Genomic DNA, 20,574 nt, shown 5'->3' on the forward strand with positions numbered 1-20,574 from the left:
CTACACCTGTCTGCACCAGCCTCTGCTTGCACAGGCTATGTTTTATAAGCCCAAGAGCATTGCTTTGAAGGAGGAAAAAAAGGGAGTGAGAGACTGTAAACTATGTGGGAAGGGCAGTGCTTTGCTCTTCCGTGCTGCATTCCGTCCTACACCCATTCTCTTTCAGTGCGGTACCTGAAGAGAAACTGGAAGCCTGAAGAGAAACTAGGAGCCTGAAGAGAAACTGCCTTGCACAGCCTAATCTAACCCAGGTTCTCACAGGAAACAGCCCGCCACTGCCAGGAGGAGAGACCAGGCTCCCATCATCTCCCTCCTTCACACTGTGCTGCAAAAGCCACGGATCACCCTGAGCCCCCCTGCCAACTGCCTCAGCCTTTTGATGCCCAAATTTATATTCCTTCCCTGTACCCACCACCCTCCTGTCCTCTGAGGATGCAGCAGCGAACCATCCTCTCTTAGTTATGCTATTGCACACAGCAGCAGCCAAGAAACAGTTTTTCCTTCACAAAGAAATCACTTCACAATAATGTAATTTTACTCCCTGGTAATTAAAAAGCTTAAGCTCCAACTCACACTTCCAAACATTTGCTCAGAAGGGAGAAAAACTAACAAAAACACTCATAGCCATCAACAGAACCACCCCTGTGAAAGGTCTAATTCCCTATATTGCTTTAATTAAAAGTGGATGAATAGCAGTCTCCTGGCCTAGAAACATTTAAGAGAAATAAAGTCAATCTATAGGCTTACGAAAATAAAACAAGAGGAGGGAAACAAACACAAAAATCCTGCCAGTTTTAGAGCTTACCAGAGGATTATAACATCTGGACTCTCTTTTCAAGGGGAGGTGAACCAGGGAGTGGATGGTTTGGATAGGACACAACCACCTCTCGGAGCGAGCACCGTGCGTGGGGAGCTGGCGATGGGAGAAGAGGAGCAGAAACCCGTGGAGAGAGGCAACACCCTTGCCCGCATGTTTTTGTCTTCATGGCTGCCTGGAGGAACACTCTTGTCTGCTGACACCGCAGAACAAAGGGTCTGGTTTAATTGCAAAAAAGAAAAAAAAGGGGGGGACCAGGGGGAGAAAATCTTAACAGATGAGGAGTATAGCTGACCTCCAGTGAGACAGAGAACAACTTGGTGAGGAATAATCTAATCCATAAGAGCAAAGTATTTATCATCACTCTTACGGCAAAAGACCACCCTGCTCCAGAGGACATCTGCAAACAGATGTGAATGTGCAAGCCTCAAACACAGCAATAAAGGCACCGGTCAGGCATAGGTAATTACAGAAGTGTTGGAGTGCTATACAGCATTTCGTGGATTTATTCTTCTAGCACTGTGGGGCGATATGACAATTCTATTTTGTCTCCTTTTTTCCCCAATAAAAGAAGTGCAGACATAGATTGGGACCTCCTATATCCCAACTGAGTCTTCAGATCTTCTGTTTCCTATTTGTAAAGCACCTCTGGCAGTGGGCAAAACTAGGGATGAATCTTGGGCAGAATTAATAACTAAACATGGGCTTAACTGATGATTCCCAAGATCATATCCTATGGCTGGGGGACAGAGAGAGATTGAAACCAAGCCCCCTAAGTGGTCTCCAGCCCCTCACCTGCTCCCACATGCCCAGGGTAAGCCCACACATGATGGTGGGTGCAGGATGTCATCTCTGGTGTTTCACAGGAGCAGCATCAACACATGCCCAACATGCATGCATAGAATGAACCAAACCCCACTGTTTTTCTACTTGGGCCAGAGAAAATGAAAACCTCATGAAAGTTGCTTTGCCTTGGAAAGAAAGCTAATTTACTTTGCTTAGCTTTATTACATCTTAGCCTTCTTATCAGTTTGATTTCATTCTTAAGTCATTTTAAACCCTAGTGTCATACAATCTGGCAGCTACAGCAATAGGCATTACACAGAAAAACACAGGGAAAGGGTTTTCAAAAGCACTCAGACCCGCTGTGACTGCTCCCGCTGAAGTCAACAGTAAATCCAATGATACCACTGGGAGCAGAGGTCAAGGCTGAGTAGGTTGGATCCTACAGAAACTTATGGGTGGGATTTTCAATCTCTTCAAAAATGATTACTAACAACATAGTATATCAAAAATAAAGAGCTAAGTTGTGACCCTGAAAATATTCACATATGTGCCTAGCTTGCAGCTTGTAAGTAATTAGGGGGTGGGTGATTTCTCTCACTTTCTCTAATGTAAGTCAGGAATAATGGTCCAGATGCTTGTGGAAAACCTTGGCTCATGGACAGAGTCAACTACAGTGATTTTGGTGGAAGTACGAATGCTCTGCAGAGCAGAGGCATGCACACAGCAAGACTACTTCGGAACACCAGGATCTTCCTAAACCCACAGCCACACTGATATGTAAATTCGTGAGATGGGACTTTCCTGGCTGCAATGGTGCTGCAAATTTGCAGAAACAGCATTAAAATCTACTCACTTCTAACTGACCACAGTAAAACTTGAATCAGAAAATGAGGGCTAGTTAAGGAAAACTGGAAAAAAATAGTATGTTTTTTATTATTTGTGCAGATCTGACTCTGTGACATGAATTAATCTAACTTCAAAGGATGAAACATTGTCATTACAAAGCATTGTATTGAGTATAACCATTTCCAAGCTATTATGCAAACCCAACTGAAATAATATTATGGGTACAGAATTATTCTAGTTCCCTATTAATCCTAAGAAGAAAAGGGATGTGACTTATTTTCTCATACTGACAAATCATCTCAAGACTTCGCTGAATCAGATGTGCTTGCAGCTTAAGAGGAAATAAGTAAAAATGTTCAGCTTTTATTACTAAGTGTGAGGATTGATTAACAAGAATGTAAAACTAAACCTTATTTAAATCCCCCCATTGTTCATAATATAAATCCCTAGATTGTGTCGTTACTCAGGAATGGAGAAAGAAAAGAGCTAGAGAAGGTCGCCTACCCGGCAGTTTCACTCCCAGGTTCCTGCACAATACAACAGTCTTCACTGCAAACGTTTCAGGGGAAATGCTTTACTTGCATAAAGGCTACAACTGTTCCCACTGTGCTGAAACTATAAAACTATTGCAATTGAATCAAAACTTGATAACAGCTTAATGGCATAAAGCAATATTTGGACTAAATTGAACCTGATCATATCACTCTAAAGTTCTTTTCCAAGTTAAAAGGCTTTATTTATAATCTTTACTTACACCCAAGAGACTTTGACATATTTTAACTAACCTGCCTTCCTTGTCTTCTTAACCTTGGTCCCTTTCCAAGAAAAAAGATGTCATCTGACCACAGATGGGGTTTGATTTCCAGCAGCAGAGTTAACGCACAACACAAATCCCTTGTGTTTATTCACTGAGTGACGGTGTGTATCCTGGGGAGTGAGCTGAGCCAATATTTCCTTGATGAAAGGAGTGGAGGGCAACAGGCTGGAGGCACCTCTGTTACTGCATCAACCCCTTGCATGAAACAAATCTCTGAATCCCACCTCTTCCAACTCTTCTGGTTTTATAGACACCACTGGGAGAGCAGAATACACCAAGACCCACCAGTGGAACAATGTCACTGGGACTCACTGAATCTCCTCACATATGGGTTACCCCATGTTGATGCAACCATCGCAGCCTGCCATACTGCAGAAACATGGCTTGGACAGTGCAATCCTGGCTGCACACACAGACTGAGTGGATGTCAGGCAAAGCACGCTGCAGCCTTCCCTCCACCTGCTGAGTACACACAGGAGGGACTTCGGAGCTGCCTTGGCAGTCAGATACTCTGTCAAATGTACACAGCATGTGCATGGCACTGGACCAGCCACCCCAGCCAACAGGGCTAATGAAAGGGCAACTGAGCCACATTTATAGACCAGAGACCATCAATTCACTCCCTCTTAGACAGGGCTGGAAAAAACAACATTTTTGTCTAAGGGGAGGAAAAGAAATTGAAAACTAAGATTGTATCAGGTTGAACAATACCATGATCAAAATAAAATCTTCTCCTTGCCTCTGAGGGTCTTTTCTTTCCCTGTGTCTGGAGTGTTTTTCGATCAAGTCTAGCTAGGGCCTCCTCTGCAGATGACATGGTTCACCTCTACTCCAGACCTAGCTGACTGTGTGGTTGCGCTAAGGTGGCAATGTCGCACAAGATGATGCAGTCCTCAGACTTTGGACACCCCATCTGCTTTCAGCAGTGCTCCCCTGAAAACTTCATGCCTTCATTTCCCCAGGCTGCTCTCTGGGAAGGAGCAGGGAGAACCGGCGAGCAGGGATACCTTGCTATCTTGGCTTCATCAGAGCAAGACCAAGGAGAGGGAGGAGAGGCCCAGGTAGGTGATTCAAGCAAGCTCTTGGTGATCCAGCAGCATGTCACCAGCAGTGGGATGCAGCAGGGAGAAGCAGGGCAAGCAGGACAGTATCCTACTCCAGCAGAGTAGGTTTTGCTTGGTGGGGAGCGAGCTCCTTCCCGCTGCAGGCAGCCCACTGGTGGCCCTCCTGTCCTCTGTCAACACGTACCAGAGCCAGCAGCAAGCAACCCCTTCTTCTTCCAGTCCTGGGAGATGGGGGTGCCTGGGACATTGTACAAAAGTAAATATTTATGTAGCCAGGGCCTTCCTTCCCCTGCCCTGTATTTTCTCTCCTGTCTTAAAATGTCACAGATCAGCTGTTTTCATAATTGTGCAGGAAATGAGTCCCCTGCTGGCTGGCAGCTTAACACCCGCCTGTGCTGGGTCTGCTGTGGCTGCATCGCTCATCTCTGCTGCCAGCTCCTGCATCCACCCAGCATCTCGAGAGGATGGATTTGGCCAGAAGGGAGACGGGACAGAGTCAGAGACATGGGCACAGAGGAGCACGACTATGGTAGCGTTTCTTCCCTCCACAGCTCAGAGGAACCCCTGTTCCCTGGTCCATGGGTCTGACCAGGATCCTGGGAGTCCTGACACTGTTTATGCCACTTCAGAACAAACATCCAAACCAGACTAACACAGCTTCCTGCCTGCACGCAGCGGCGAGCACACTCAGGAAATTCAGGCATATTTCAAGCTTGCGACTTCTTCTTTGTTCTTCGGACAAAGCCTCGTTCACTGGAGATGTTGCTAAAAGGATTATTATCTATAGGAGTCTTCTCTTCCCAAGAGGAAATCCACTAAACACACAATTCTGCATTTGCTCTGTTTTGTAGGAGCTGGGATTGAGATAGGAACATTTTCCCTTCTGCTCTCTGTATCTAATGATTTAAATAGACCAGCGGTGACGACACTGCCTAGTGGGAATAGGCACAAATGCCTTTACCCTGTACTCCAGGCTGATGGTTTTACTGCTTGCCTGAGAGGGTATCAAGTTATCCAGCATTTGATGGGAAGAGTTGGAAGAATTTGGTGGAAATCACATCTAACAGTGCAGTCAGTGAAAAAGTGAAGTCTGCCCACCAGCCCAAACACCTGCAAGAAAACCCCAGCAAGGGCCAAGCCAGATCGCAAACATTTTGCTTATTCCAGGTCAGCCCTGTGCTGTTCAGAGCCCTGAATATAAGAAGGAACCTGCAAGTGTGAACTTGCCAATGTTTAGGATGTAACAGCAGAAGGAATGTAATTTTCTGCTCTTTATTTAGAGGTGGCAAAACCCTGATAGAAAATGACATGGTGAAAGTGCTTAACTTCAGACCCAAGGAAATTTGAGAGCAAACATTAATTACCTCCATCCTGAGTACAAGCCTGGGGCCTGTATTAGTACCTCTATGAATGGGAGAAACTCAAGAGGATTGAATTTCCCACTTCTAGGACTTACTTTCTTTTCCTCATCTACGTACCCTTGGCTTCCTTTTTCTAATTCCAACGTTATTTCCCCCTCTCCACTTCAGCTTTCCCATTAAACAGGACTACAACTCTAGAAAAATTACAGGGGGGCAGACACTGCTACAGGTCATTTCATTATAGTGGAAATAGATTCAATTTGGCAAATCCCTGCCCACAGTATCCCCTCACTCTGCTCCTGGGTATAAAGATCCCCTTATGAGTAAAGACAAACACATTCATGAGAGCCTGAAAATAGCTACCCTGGAGAGCAGGGAGGTCTGCAAACACACCACACTTGAGAACATCAGCACCCAAAAAGCTTAATAAATAGAGAAAATAAAGTAGGAGAAATCACTTGTGATCAAGCAGCAAATTCCCAGGTTCATTGTTTCCAATCCTCATGAAAAAAATAATCACAACCTATTTTAAGAATGCGAGTGTATAAATAAATCAGCTGGCCCAGCCAAAAGGCAAACTGGGCTGAAAACAGATTCAAACATGTGTCTAGACTACTACTTAGCTGTGAATCTTAGCTGAGCTCTGCTCTCCTCTGTTGCCCAGGCAGCTTAAATCTGAATAGAACAGAGACAAGATCAGGCATAGAAGCAACATCCAGAAGGAATATCTAGAGCCTGTGGGGCTACAAAGCCATCCGCGTCCCTGGCAAGCTTGACTCCCGCATTAAAAAGCACTTTCATTATATGAGCCATTTGTTGATGGATTGTGGGAAAAAGTCGGATTTCAACCCAGAGATGAAGACAAGCAAACCCTTATATAAAGCCACCCTCTCCCCAGCCTGTGGGTTGAATATAGAATGCTCTCAGACTTGCTACATACCACCCACTTTAGATTACAGACTTGCAGAGTTATTTTTAAAAAGTAATTACAGTAGTAGAGGGCACACTCATCTGGAACGGCTGCCTGAGGAAACGACGAGCCCAATGCAGCTCAAACTGCTTTTCAAGTTTATAATCGTGTTTATTTATTGCCTTTAAAAACAAGAATCAAAATCCAACTAATTCTGAGTAAAAACGTCTGTATATATCCCCAAGGAGCCAAGCAGCTACACTGTGCTGAAAACCTGCCCTGGCCTTTTCAGTCTAGCATCCAGCACTGAAAAAAAAGTAAATAATCCCATTAGGTCTGGCTTCAAGCAAACCCAAACCAAACCCCCTTTCTGTTCTTTGTTTTCCCTTGAAACTATGGTTTGATCATTACAAAACTCTCATCAGGAGACTCAAATGGTCTAATGAGAAGCATGTCACGTTCTGCATATGCTAATTTCTGCCCAGAGGTGTTTTCTAGTTGAGCAAAATAGCAAGTCTTAATCCATGTGAAAGGAACAAGCACAATCCCCAGAAAAAGATTCTGTAGGTTTCTGCTATGCCAGTCATTCGTTTTAGCTGCTGGCTGGTGGATTTCGGATCTGTGCACTGAAAACGGACCCAGAAAAGACCAGAAGAAAGGAAACAGCACTAGGTACTTGGGCAGATACCAGCATCACTTTTTTTTTTTTTTCTTTTTTGTTCCTTTTTTAATGAAACTGGGCCCTTGCTTCAAGCCATATTGATGCCCAAAGACCTCCAGAACTTCTGACACCACCCGTGAAATGGGCTCAGCATGCAAAGCAAAAAGCTTCCCCTGCACTCCATTATATGGGGCTGGTTACAGCCCCTTCCTCAGCAGGCAGCTCGCTGGCAGCCGCCTTCTCTGCCACTTCTTCAATAGGAAGCAGCCTGAGGGCATCCTATGACCTCACGCCTGACTCAGTTTTTCAACCAGAGAACACTTAAATCCTAAAAATATCTCCACAGAGCCTGAAGAAAATAATACGCCTGCCTGCCCCCCTCGAAATCATCAATCCTCCCGCCACCCGGCTGAGGAACAGCCGCTTCCTCCCGGCAGCCCCTGCGTCCCCTTCAAGCCCGGAGCCGACAGGAAATCCATTCTCCTCTTGGGAGAGACAGGAGATGAATTTTCCGCAATAGCTCTCATAGCAAGGCAGAAAATAGAAAGAAACAATAGAAACCGCTTTCTCAAACAATAGGAGCTGCTGTAGAGCAGCTCAGCAGAAGCTCGACATCACCCAAGTCCTAAACAAGCTGGGGTGGAAACAAGCCAAGGACCTGTTAGCCATCTTGCTAACACACTCCCCTTGCTCAAATATAAGTACATTTTAAACCTGGAGGCACTCTCTCCTTCCAAAGAACAGGCGGGAAAACTGAAAATATGTATATTAAAACCGGATGATATTGCATTATGGAATGGCCCCCAAAATACTCAATAGCTGTTCAAGCCTCCAGCATCTCATGCCACAGTGCCATGTGCCATCTCCCCACTCCCTGGCAGCTCCTCTGAGGCGGGGACAGGGAACTGCGATGCTGATTTACTGCAGGTGAGTGGAAGGGGATGGGGGGCAGAGCCCTTCCTTTGCCATCTGAGAAAGTTTGCTGCACCACATTCAGGAAAGCACAGCTGAATATCCTGGTTATTTGTGTTACACAGGCAAGGCTCAGCAGACCAGGCACCTGACACTCTTGTGTGTCTGTGTGTGTGACTATCATGCCTGCAAGACTACCCCTGCATATTAAAAGAATGCCATTTAGGATAACTTAATTCATATTTTCATCTGAAAAGATATGACAGGGTCTAAGATGAAGACAAATTCATCTGATATCTCCTTTATTTTTTTTTTAACCTTTAAGCTACTTTTAGACTGGCTCAGAACTGCTGCAACACTGTGCATTTCTGTGTAGTCCAGGAATTCAAAATTACTCCAAAAAAAATTAAAATCACTAACAATTTGTGGCCCTGCCTCAGAGCACTGCAGGAAAGGATAATCAAAAATGGAAAACAAGTCTGAAATTAAATCCATTTTTGCACATAAAATCCAGCTAAGAATTAGGGCAGGGAGTGTATTTCCTTTTAAATGCCCAGCTAGAAAAAAACCCTCCGAAAGAGAAAATACACTACAATAAGAATATCCCTGAAATTTCTAAGGGTCCTCCTCGGCCAGCGTGTTCCCCGCAGTCACCGTGCCCTCTGCCTCATGAGGCGGGCAGAACAAATGTTGAAAACACCTCACATGCACTGACCACCATGGAAATGCAGCACCTTTGACAAAATCACACACGGCCACATCCTAATTTTGCTGATCCCGGTCTTGATTTACACAGGTGGAACACGAAGCGCTGGATCTGAAGGTCACCGCAGTGCCAGCTGTTAGGATGAGCCCGTCATCTCTGCTTCAGTGCAAGAATAACCACCAAGATCTCCGAACAAAACGCTGTTTCTCCTGCAGCCCGGAGCAAAACAAAAGGAGCAAAGCTGGCATACACAAAACCGAGAGGGGAAAAAAGCTGCTCTCATCACCATGGACGAAATCCTGTTGTGGCAAACCTGCTCGAGCCTTTCTCCTCAGCTTCCTCTTCCCCAAAAGACAGCGTTGGAAAGGGAAAAAAAAAAAAAGAGACCAACACACCAAACCGAAACCGAAAAGCAGACATATCCACCTGGGATGCAGTTCATTGGCAGGAGATCTCCTTCCCCTCTGCAGCTCACAAGCAGCAGAAACGAAGGCGAGGAAGGTGCCGGCCAGCGCTGGCGAGAGGTTATTCTCCGTCCTCCTGCATTGTGTAAAATGGGGAGGCTCCCGCCTGACATGGGCGCTCCCCGCCTGCCAGCACCCCTTGCCAGCCTCAGGTATCTGGGCGGTGCTGGGGTGGCTCCCGTGCCCTCTCCCTTCCACAGCCTCCTGACTCATGCGCAGGGCCAGGCTCATGCCCCGGCTCTCGTTTTGCTCGGGGAATGGCCCCCGGCAAACCTCAAGGGGGAAGAGGCTGGGGGTCCTCCAGGGAACCAGGAGCCTCGCCCAGAGATTAAGTAGTTTGGGCAAAACCCTCCCAGCACGGCGCAACTCGCCCCGCTCCCCACCCACCTTTGCTGGCACAAGCCACACACAGCAGTTTGGGAGCAAAAAAAAACGGGGCCAAATCTGCACTATCTGCAGGGATCTTCCTGCTGCCTTGGGCATGAGGAAAGAGAAAGCCCCAGAGACCTCTTTGAGATGGTGCTGGGGCATTTCCCTTCTTGTAGAGAAAGCAGGTCATCAGGGCATGGTGGGGCCAGAAAACAGCTAGTGACATCTAGACCACCATGTCAGCATCCCTCCTGGTGCCCTGGGATGGAGCCACCAAAGTCCACTGGCAGTATACCGCACCCCACCCCCCCTAGTTACCTCTTTCCTCAGCCTAAACAAGGGAGGAGGAAAATCTGAGTGTGAAAGAAAGGAAAAAAGAAGGTGCTTCTCTGGCAGAGTCTCCCAAGCACTGGAATCAGGGACTAGAGTCAGGCTGGGCTGTTGCTTCTGCAGCTGCCTGACTCAGCTGGCAGGGCAGACTGTGCTGACCCCCCGTGTTCCCTTACTCCCAAGGGTAAAGAAAATCAGGCACATAAAACAGTCTCCTGGAGCAGGATGTCTCCCTCTCTAGGCAGCACAGAAGCTGCAGAACAGACAGCCTGTGAGGATCTTCTTTCACCACAGCTTATGCAAAAACTTCAGTTTTTTTCAGTGAGACTCAAAACCGGCCTGAAGTCTAGACAGGGAACAAGCTGGAATCTAGGCAGAAAGTGCAAGGGGTTGCCATCACCAAAGTCCAGCCCTCCGTGCCACGGAAAGCCCAAGCCTCTCTCCAGGGTAGGGACGTGCAGCCCAGTAGCCAGTGTGATGGGATGATTTCATGTTGTGCAGTGCATTTTTCCCAAGGCCACACTTGGAAGACATTGCAGAGCTACAGGAGATGACATCCCTCCAACTTCAGCTTTGTCTCCAGATGGTTCTTTCACTTAGTGCCAAGAGAAATGAAAAACAGTGCAAGCCCTGGAGCCTCGAGTCAACCACTGCAAAGCTGCTAATCCCAGGGTTGTATAGCCCTGTCTCTGCCATTTGTATTTGCCACTATGCTCACCAGAAGCTCAACAGACCAGTCTTCTCCTTCTAGCTGAAGTTCCTTCGTTAACTGCCTCAAGTGCACCCAAATCCCTGATGCAGATACCAAAGTGTCTCTTAGGTAGGGTGCAAAGCTTTCGGTCCACACTCCAAAGATTGTTTTTCAGATATGCAGCAGTAGAGGTGATGGAGAAATCAGGGCACTGCAAAGGGGTTCAACAAACAGTCCCACTGGTACAACCCAACAGTGCTTTTCACCTCTGTCTTGTTACACTGACAAACTGTATTTGGTCTCAAAAGGGGTTTTGCAGTGAATTTTACTCTAATTCTTCCACAACCTTCCTCCAAACAAAAATGTCATACCACCAACTAAAAAAAAAAGCTCTGGGCACAGCACTAACTGATGTAGAAAGGGAGAGATTGCACTCCTCCTTTGGGACCCTTTAGTCTGAGCAGCTGTGGCCATCCCTCAGTTCTTCCTTTCCAGCTGTTCACTGCAGCAGGAGGTTCAGGTACCACCACACTCCACTTCTGTCCATGGAGCAGTGGCTGTCCCATGCTGCTGTGGCTCCACCATGCTGCGGAGGACCTGCCAGCCAGACCTGTACACATCCTCTGCCATGGGAAAGTGACCTGCAGAGGTGACTTCTCAGTTCCAGGCTTTTGTTTCAGGAGTGCACCACCTCATCGCTGACAAGCAGGAGTCACGGGCTGGCATGCACTGACCTTCTAATCCAGACATGATGGGGGGAAGTCGCTCAAGCCTGCGAGCAGCGTAGGCAAACCCCGGCACTCAGAACCCAGCACACAGAGTCACTCCAGCTTGGCTGAATCAGGCCCATAGTAAGCAAGCAAGATCATAACATCTTCATAAAAGTAGGATTTAAGTACAAACATCTGTCCTGCTGTTTTTTAATTAGGACAGTTTACAGCTAGGTATTCGTTTCAGTAATCCACGGCTTCAGCTGCAGAAATGCCATGTGTATTCTAATTACAGCAGCTAGTTTATTTAACAGTTTGACATTGTTTGACATTTAGCTAAGTCACCTTGTTCCTGGGTAAAGCAACAAGGGCTCTTCAGCAGTTCAACAAGAAAGAGGCAGAGATTCGATATCAAAAGTAGAACATATATCACAGAAATTTTAAATTAAATACAGCTGAGGTCTAGTCTATTCTGGCAGCTCCTCTCTTTGAGACATTAAGTCAACCCAAATGTTTTCCAGATATAACTCTCACCCTCAAAGACATGCAGCAGTACCATCTCTCACGTTCTTGGAGGGTGGGAAGTGTTGTAATGGACATATGGGATCTCCGCAAATATCACCCACCCATGTATCAGAACATTCATCACTAAGAACTGCACAGATGGAGCATCAGTCACCTGCAATCAGCAAATCTTTTTCTAGGACAAAGTAAAAGAAATGGGCCAGTGTTGGTCAATAGAGGAAGAACAACTGTTACCTGCAGACATATATTTTCCTTCAGCACCTCACCTAAAGCCATTTGCACTCCTGTACAGTGTTTTTTACAGATCTCAAAATGCTTTCCAGTAAGAAATGCAGGCCAGCAGTACCCACCCTCATTGTACAGAGGTTTCACGAAGTGACTTGTCTATGAATTTGTTGGAAGCGCAGCTGGAGAGAGAGCACATGCTTGGACTCCTCTCTTTATCCCAGGTTGGAAATGGAGGGAACACCACCTCCCCCTGGCTGCAGAGGGTCTGGATGTGAGCACTGCAGAGAGCAAACCCTCGTCCTGGGGTTGTTTTCCAGAAGCCCCGTGGAGGCTGCCAGGCTGCCGTACTGCTCTACTGTGGTTCTGATACTTGCATCACGTATTTGTGCTGCTGGTTTCCAGGTCCCAGCTTCCTCACTAGCCCCGGAGCTTTGCTCACCACACATCTGGAACAGCTCCTCTGCCTGCAAACCGTGTCAGGGACCGCAGCATGCTCCTGGAGAGGACAAAGCCCTCCTATCCCAGCTTCTCTTTACAAACCTTTTGGAAAGAACTGGGCTCTCCTTTTTATAGTTAAAGACAGAACAGGCTGAAAATACTCCATTTATCCTGGCAGGCAGTGCAGTGAGCCAAACTTAAAACCAACAGCCAGAATCGTGCAGTCAGACAATAGGGAGCTGGCCCGAGTGTGCGTTTCCAAGAGCGTGCTGCGGTCTGGCTCATCTCCCCTGTGCCATCCCTGCAGTCGCTGCTGGAAGAAGCTGTGTGGAAGTGTGTGCTGTTACCCTGAGGAGGGAACATCCATGATGTCCAGCCCCTTTCTGAAAGCTGTCAGAGAGACAGTGGCTCAGTCCAAAGACATATTTACTTATCTTTTTGGCCAGCATTGCAGAAATCCCTGTTTACATTTAACCTTCTTGCAGTTTCCTTTATATGTCGGTGGCAACTCTAATTATTCATTCCTTATTGTACAGTAACAGTGTCTGCAGAGCCACAGCATCCACAAACAACGAAGATGGTGTCCCTGGTCTCCAGAGGCCTGCCAACTGGCAGCCCAGGCTCAAGGCGTCTGGCTGCACCCACAGGCAGAGCCCCCCAGAAGCCATCAAATCCCTTTGTGTGGCAGGGCATGAGTGAATCTGAACCTGAACAGCTGATGCAAGATCTCCTGGGAGCACTAAACACCATGTCAGTTATTTTAGGAGGAGGTGGAGGTCTGGTATCACATGGCTGCATGTATGAGATCCCAGGGAAAAGGCATTTGTATATGACTAGTGGCAAAAAGTACTAGAGAGGGTAGCTGGGGAACTGCAGCCCCCAACTGCTCTCATTCATCTTAGGGCTTTCCCCACGTCATTACCTGGTAGAAAAGGGATGATTCTTTGCTTGGGGTCTTTCTGTCCTCCTTCAATAGGGAACTTGTCCAGAAGCTGCATCTGCAAAAGAAACAGCACAAACATTTTAGGGGAAAAACATTGGCTGGCAGTGTAGGGACCAGGGAACCACTTGGTCTGCGTGTAGTTTAAAAAAGGATTAGCAAAGCAAAGCAACTGCAGGAATCTTTCTGCCTTGTTGCAGTGGAGTCTGTACATAAAAAGGTACGATACAGTTCACTCCAAGAAAGGGAGGGCAAATTTCTGGCATCACAGAGGAGCTGGGACAGGGCCCAGGCAGACACATGAGCCCAGCCTTGCTGCTGTTCTAAAATTAGGCTCTCATCCTTCATTATAAAACACACGCTTGTCTCTAATCCACAGCCTGCCCGCATTGGTGGAAATACAGCTTTTACCTGTCCCTGCAACAGACCACCCGCCTGGCTAAAAATGCTGTTCAAGCAACTGGATTAAAGGTTATTTAATAAAACTCCCACTCTGCTTTTTCGCTGGCAAGACACTGCCCACTGCTGTGGTCCAGTAAGAGCACTCTTGCTTTCCCATGAAGAGATGGGGTTGGGGGAGTATCTTCCACTGCTGTCCCTACGTCGGGGCTAGCACCAGAGAAAGGGGAGCAGGGAGGGAGCCCCAGGAGATCAGAGCATCCCAGACAAATGGACAGAAGGCACAACTCATAGTGCATGTGCCCTCAGTCCATGACAAGTACCCTTGGGCCATGCAGTTAAAAACCGCCAACATTTCAGTCACATCAGCTACAATCTTGCACCACCAGCTCCTAAATCCTGCCCACCACAACCACCTATTTCTAACATACCCGAGGCTCAGGATCTCATTGTACTGCAGAGCCGCAACCAGCCTTCAACCTGAGGAACTCAAAGGGGTGTTGATGGCTATGGCCAACTTGCATGGTGGAACAGACTGCTGGCCATCAGTGACTTTCTAAGGAAGCAAGCCTAGGAAAGCAGGACACTGACCTGATGCTCCTAAATGAGCCCTACAATTCCTGTTTGGGTGATAAGCCTGGATGGACCAGTGCCACTGAGGCTGAACACCAGCTTAAAGGCTATATGCAATCTCAGCAGAAGAGAAGGAGGCACCTGTTCCAGTGGCACCTTCATGGGCCTGCCCAAGCCCTAAAAACGGCCAGATCCTCTCACCCCTCCCATTTACCCTCTGCACCCTCTGCTGTCACACAGCCCATGGTGTTACCAAGATAAATACCCAAACCTTCACACTCTATTTCATTTTCTCCCACATTTCGGATGTACAATGCAATGCTCTATGCCCCTGCTGAACCTACACAGAAGCCTTGTCTCCCTGGGCTGGGGAAACACCAAAGCTTCTGCAGTGACCCAACAGACCAGGAGAAACATCTTTCAACCCAGCGGCCTCGTGGCCTCTGAGGAAGGTAAGGAAGGAAAGCAAGTGGTGCTGTTACTTGACCTTGCAGAACCCCTATCTCGTCACCTGAACTGCATATACAGCTCAATACAAATACCTAAAGTGGCAGCAAAAGCTGCATGGGGAGGGCTTGTCAATCAGCATTTAACCTCAGCAAAGCTGTGTGTCCAACAGTGAGGGTATGTGAGTTAACAGCATTTTTGCTACCTCAACAGATTTCCTTTAAAACATATTTTTTTGCTAACATGGGGAAAAAACAGTGAGAATTATTTTTTTTCACTGTTTTTGTTTTAAGCACACATAATCCTTCTCCTCTTCCACCGCACACATCCCCAGCATTTTCACCATATGGGTACAGCAAACCAGAGATCAAGAGGAAACTTGGGAGTAGAGGAACATCTGTGCAGGAGAAAAAGTTAAAAGATCCCACATGTTTCCCCATCAGGGAGCCAGCCTGGTAAATAAATAGACCATAGCTTTGCGGATTGTTAGCTAACTCACTTTTCTGCCGACAGAGACATAGTTTTTATTGAAAATGGGAAATTTTGTTTTCTTGTAGGTAGAGCTCTGGGTGTCTGAGGTCAGGCATGGGCGGGAGTTTTGTTCAAAGAAAAAAAGAAGAGGGGGAGGGAATCCCCACTGACTGACTTGAAGTTTCCCTGTTGCTACACTTTCAGCCAGGAAGGCGATTCTCACTTTACTACAGGGTGACTGATTGGAGCTGGAACAGACACAGTCAAATTCCCATGGTTATTCTTGGAGTTAGATTAGCTTGGCTAATACAAGCCTTTGTAACCACATCAAGAGAGACACAACGTGTATAACTTAGCTCTATTTATCTAAAGGGTGGATATCAGCAAAATAGATACAATAAACTGCAGCTGGGAGAGTCTGGCTTAACTCTCTTAGACTACACTTTCCACCTCAGATCTTGCTTCTGCTGAGAGGGTCTGGATGGCAGGAGCTGGAGGGAGGCAGAGGCGCTCAGGAGGTCACCGATGCAATTAATGGGGACACAGCCTGTCCCAGTACAAAGTCTCCAGGAAGCACTAAACATTTCTCATCTTCATCAGTATATGAGACAATATCCAAATGGACAACATGCATGCATTTGTGCAAAACTGAAGACAAGGAGTGAAGTTGCTGCTCCTTTAAAAGGCCATACAAGGCTGGGCATCCATGAAGGAGTGTGACAGTCCCTCTCCAAGCCCTTGAGCCCAAGACAACACTTGCCGCTGGCTTGTGGATCAGCCCCTGGACCAGCGAGTTGAGTCTGGCATTTTTTGCTGGCCCAGCAAGACAGACGGGCTGGTGCTGGGCAGCTGTGCAGGAGGAACCTACTGGCTGAATGTCAGGCATGACATGGGAAACCCAACAGACCTAAAAAGGATTTGAGCAAGGTCAGAACTGCAGCCCAGCGATTATGCCCCTGCCTCTATGCCCGGCTGTTCTCATTAATGCCTAAAAAAGCACTCCCAGCATGACAAGGTACTAACCACACAGAGAACCTGCAACACAGACTGGAAGGTGACGACTGCCCTTCAGCTCTGCAATGCAGGAAACTATTCAGGTTGTTAAACGAAACAAAGAGAGGCAGAAGCACAGCCTTCTTCAGCACTTCCCTGCACCCAGTTCTGTCATTTTAAGCCAGTGCAAGCTAGATGTAAAATCGCAGAAAGGCAGGATTCTGTATCCTCCCACCCACTGAGAAGGATGACAAGTAGAAGATGGGGAAGAGATGTATGAGAGGGGAAAAATAAAACAGCAACGGGCCTGAAAGAAACATCCCCAGTCTCCCAGAGGTGATGAGGGACCCTGAGTCAATGCCTAGCAGCCCCACTGAGCCCAGCTCTGATAAGAGGAGGCACTAACCATGGAGATAAATGGAGCAGCCGGGCAATGGGGAGAGCTGAGGACTGAATGACAGATACTCCTTCTGGTAGTCACAGCACTTTCCCCACATGGATGATTAACAGCCAAAGACCAATAAACAGATTTTCAGTTCACTTAATTTGATGTCTGCAGAGCATCTGAAAGTTGAAAACTCTTCAGTCGGTAATAAATGTTTTTCCATGAAAGCAAATTATTGTTATTATTGCAAATATACATATGACTGATGAAAAAAATCCTTCATGTAATGGTCTATGTTATTCTGCTCAGACATGGGCAGTCTCCACAAGTTGTTGCTCATATCCCTGATGAATGACATTTAACTTAGAGACAAAATTTGCTGAATGAGAGTAAAACCATCCCAGCATGAAGGGGAAGAAAGAACATCTGGATGTGAAGTCCCAAAGGATGGAGTCAGGGCTGTAGCTGGCTTTGGGCAGGCAAGAAAACACAAGCAGGCAATGCATTTTGGCAAACTTCAGGGAGCTCATACTCAGTTCATCTGCTTACAAGCGTTAGTATGTGAATCCTACCATGGGGGAGCCTCCAATTGTATGACCGGTGTGACGAACAGAAGGAAATCCATTACCATGTCACTGTGTCACAGGGTGGGGGATCTGTTTGGAAACAGGGAGGGTATATGGAAACTGGGAAGTGAGCTTCCCGCCCATTCAGACAGCAGGTCTAGAGCCAGGCTGAACAAACACATCCACTCCTGCTTCTGGCACAACAGATGCACATCCACAAATAACTCACCACCAAAATCACCTGCCCAGGCTTTGTGTCTCCAAAATGACTGAGTTTGACAACAGCTTTTCTACGCTAAGCCCTGCACAGAGTCCTGCCTTCTGCTCTGAACAGCTTCCTTCTTGCTTCTGTGCTAAACTCATTTAGAAGATCTGCTATGAACCTTGTGGTCCAGATTACTACTTTCTTACAGTGGTCAGCAAATGATCATGCAATTAATCCTATTAAAAATCAAGATAATTACTCATGTGAATTACTGCTCATTGAAAAGAGAGCAGGCTCAGAGCAGTGGTCCACTCCACTCCTTACTACTTGCACATAACCATACAACCACTTGACTTGCAAGAATGGAGAAGGAAGATTTCAGTGGTATCAAGTCTCCTAATAACTGGCCTTTTTGTTGAAGTCCCAGCTCCTAGAGGTGACAAATTGAGAATTAGCATTTGCTGTAAAAATAACCAAAGAAAAACTACTCTAGCTTTTATGATGCAAAGCATAAATTTGCAAACATGACCCAAATTCATCCTTCAAGGTCCAGAAACTGAAAGGCAAATAATATAGAGTCTCCATGCTTTTGATATCAATGTAAGGAGCTCTAAATGCTGTCTCACACATGTAAATGGGAAACAAGAGGTGTAGCCAGTGCCCTCACAGCCAAGCTGTTACCTACTTCTCACCTCTCCTGCTTCAGACCACCTTTACCTAAGAATGCGAATATGTCATGAAGAAAGTAGTGTTCCTACACACAAGGACCATTTGGGTTCAGCAATCACCAGCTGATGGCATTTGCAGTCACTTCATGTAAGTTCTGCTATGAAAATAAGATTCAGCTCCTGTCTGCCTTGTGATAGTGCCGCCTGATCAAAAATCTAACAAAGAAAACCAAGTGCCCCTTGAGATGCTACAAGTAGCACCTCTGAGGACAAGAAACCAAGCATCTTCCTGATATTTACTTACTACATTTTATTTATCTTTGTTAGATTTCCATAAAACAATATTTCCTTCTGGTTTTTGATATAATGACTTACAGCACTGACACTAAGGGGTGGCTTCTCTTTTGCAAGAGAGGCTTTTACTCTGCTGTAAGCCAACCAACACTGGGGATGTGAACATATAAACTGTTCAATGGCCTGATCCTGTGGCATTTGCCAGTAGGAACTATGCTACTGATTTGGTCTCAAGGTTTTGGAAGTTTGTGACTAAATCTAACTCCCTGAAAACTGAGACAGTTACCTGATCTCTACCTATGCCTTACACTGCAGACTCCAGCTGGAGTTTCCTCCCCTTCTTTTCTTTCAGCAGTTTTAACTCTCCCCCAGTCAGAACAGTGAAGTTCTCCATACCTCTTAAATTGAACAAATTAGGACACCCATATAATCTCTTATCAGCACAAGTATCTGGCCGGTTCCTTTTCAAGTGGATGTAGGTTTGCCATGTGCACAGATAAAATCAAAGCCCTGCAGGAGGTCAGCACTGCAATCATGGGAGATTTATTTTAACACACAAAGACCCTGAGGATGACTTTCATCCAAACCCCTTACTTTGGAAAGCAAAACAACAAACAGGCAGAGGACTCCAACCTTTTCCACAGAGAGATGGGGCCTCACTCCCTTTCTGCAGTGTCTAATTTACTTTTATCTCAGAGAAATAACATTTGAAAATCAAACCATGACCAAGAGCAGCAGATTTCTGGCAAGGCGCCCCAAGAAACCCCAGCAAATTTGCCACCTCACTTTCAGTCAATCAAGTCATCCCAAGGCTACAGCTCTTCATACACTGAATGCCAAGAGACATATTAGCTTCCCAATTTTCAAGTGCCTATTAGAGAATGATTTTTTCATTAAAAATGAGGTAAGCTGACATTAACTTTAATTTAGCCACTGCTGGACTTGAAAGGCAAAGCACAGGAGGACAGCTGGGCATCAGGCACACGGTGATCCCAGCTCTTGGTGATCCCTTCTCCGGAGGCTGACCTGAGCTCAGAGTGCCAAGGAGGAAAAAGGGGCTACAGCCAGCTGAGTGGTGGAGGAGAGGAGGCATCTGCACACGTATGGGGTTGCATGCACACTGCTAAGAGAGTGCTGCCAAAGAAACTGGAAGAAAAGCAAAGGTGCTACTGGGGATCTGAAACTGGTGATGATGCAACTCATACCCTCAGCAGGAGGGCTTCAGTGCATCTGCAAATCGGAAAAGGTTGAAAGTCCCTCATGTAGATAAGGAAAGCTTGTACGAGGAGGAAAGATACCAGAATAGAAGAAGGGTTGTTAATTAAAACCCTGAGGAGCAGCAGCAATTTCCTTTCATTCTGAAGTTGAAAACCAGCTGTGCTGCTCACTGACATGACTGATGGCTACAGCATCATCAGATATATTTTGAGTTATTAATGGTGTGATCTGCAAGAAAGGGAAGGGCCAGAATTGGCTTGAATTCTGTCACCTGCCAGAATCTTCCCATGGATCAACCTCTCTGATCCATTTTTGCATCTGCAAAATGAGGGACAAATCTCAGGAAGGTGGTATAAGATTTAATCAAGAGCCATCAAATGCTCTGAGCCTTATATTGCAGAGCCGGAATCAGAGACTAAATTCAGAGGAACTGTACTCTTCTAAAATCAGCAGGACAGCAGCAAGTGGAAAATCTATGGTTTTCAGATATGCTTATTCTCCCACTTGTGGGCTTGTCCATCTGTAGCATATTCCAAATCCTGATTAACCAGAGCATCCAAGAGGGCCTTTCACTTAAGGAAGATGGTTAGCTACCATTTCCAGCAAACGGATCTCATGCTACTAGGTAACATATATCAGCATTTAAATGCCAGCAGGTGAAAACAAGCAAGACAGTAGAGAACAAGTGAACTTGTCTCTACAGATTTACCTTCTATATGCCTGTTCAGAGAAGAACACTGCCTCAATGGTTTGATTTCAGGACAGATTTTCTGCTAAGGT

The 20,574-nt window shown here is 46.4% G+C and overlaps 1 protein-coding gene across 2 annotated transcripts in view; it reads right to left on the reverse strand.

Annotated features, from left to right (window-relative positions):
- SH3PXD2A (SH3 and PX domains 2A) overlaps positions 1 to 20,574 on the reverse strand; it is a gene marked incomplete at both ends in the record, with an annotated part of 255,377 nt that overhangs the window by 165,144 nt on the left and 69,659 nt on the right. For both annotated transcript variants that reach the window (XM_080348342.1, XM_080348341.1), the window contains one exon: positions 13,558 to 13,633. In XM_080348342.1, the coding sequence (XP_080204468.1) occupies positions 13,558 to 13,633 (76 nt within the window). The remainder of the gene's footprint in view (positions 1 to 13,557; positions 13,634 to 20,574) is intronic.

Source organism: Nesoenas mayeri, assembly GCF_963082525.1.
Source record: "Nesoenas mayeri genome assembly, chromosome: 7".
NCBI lineage: Eukaryota > Metazoa > Chordata > Aves > Columbiformes > Columbidae > Nesoenas > Nesoenas mayeri.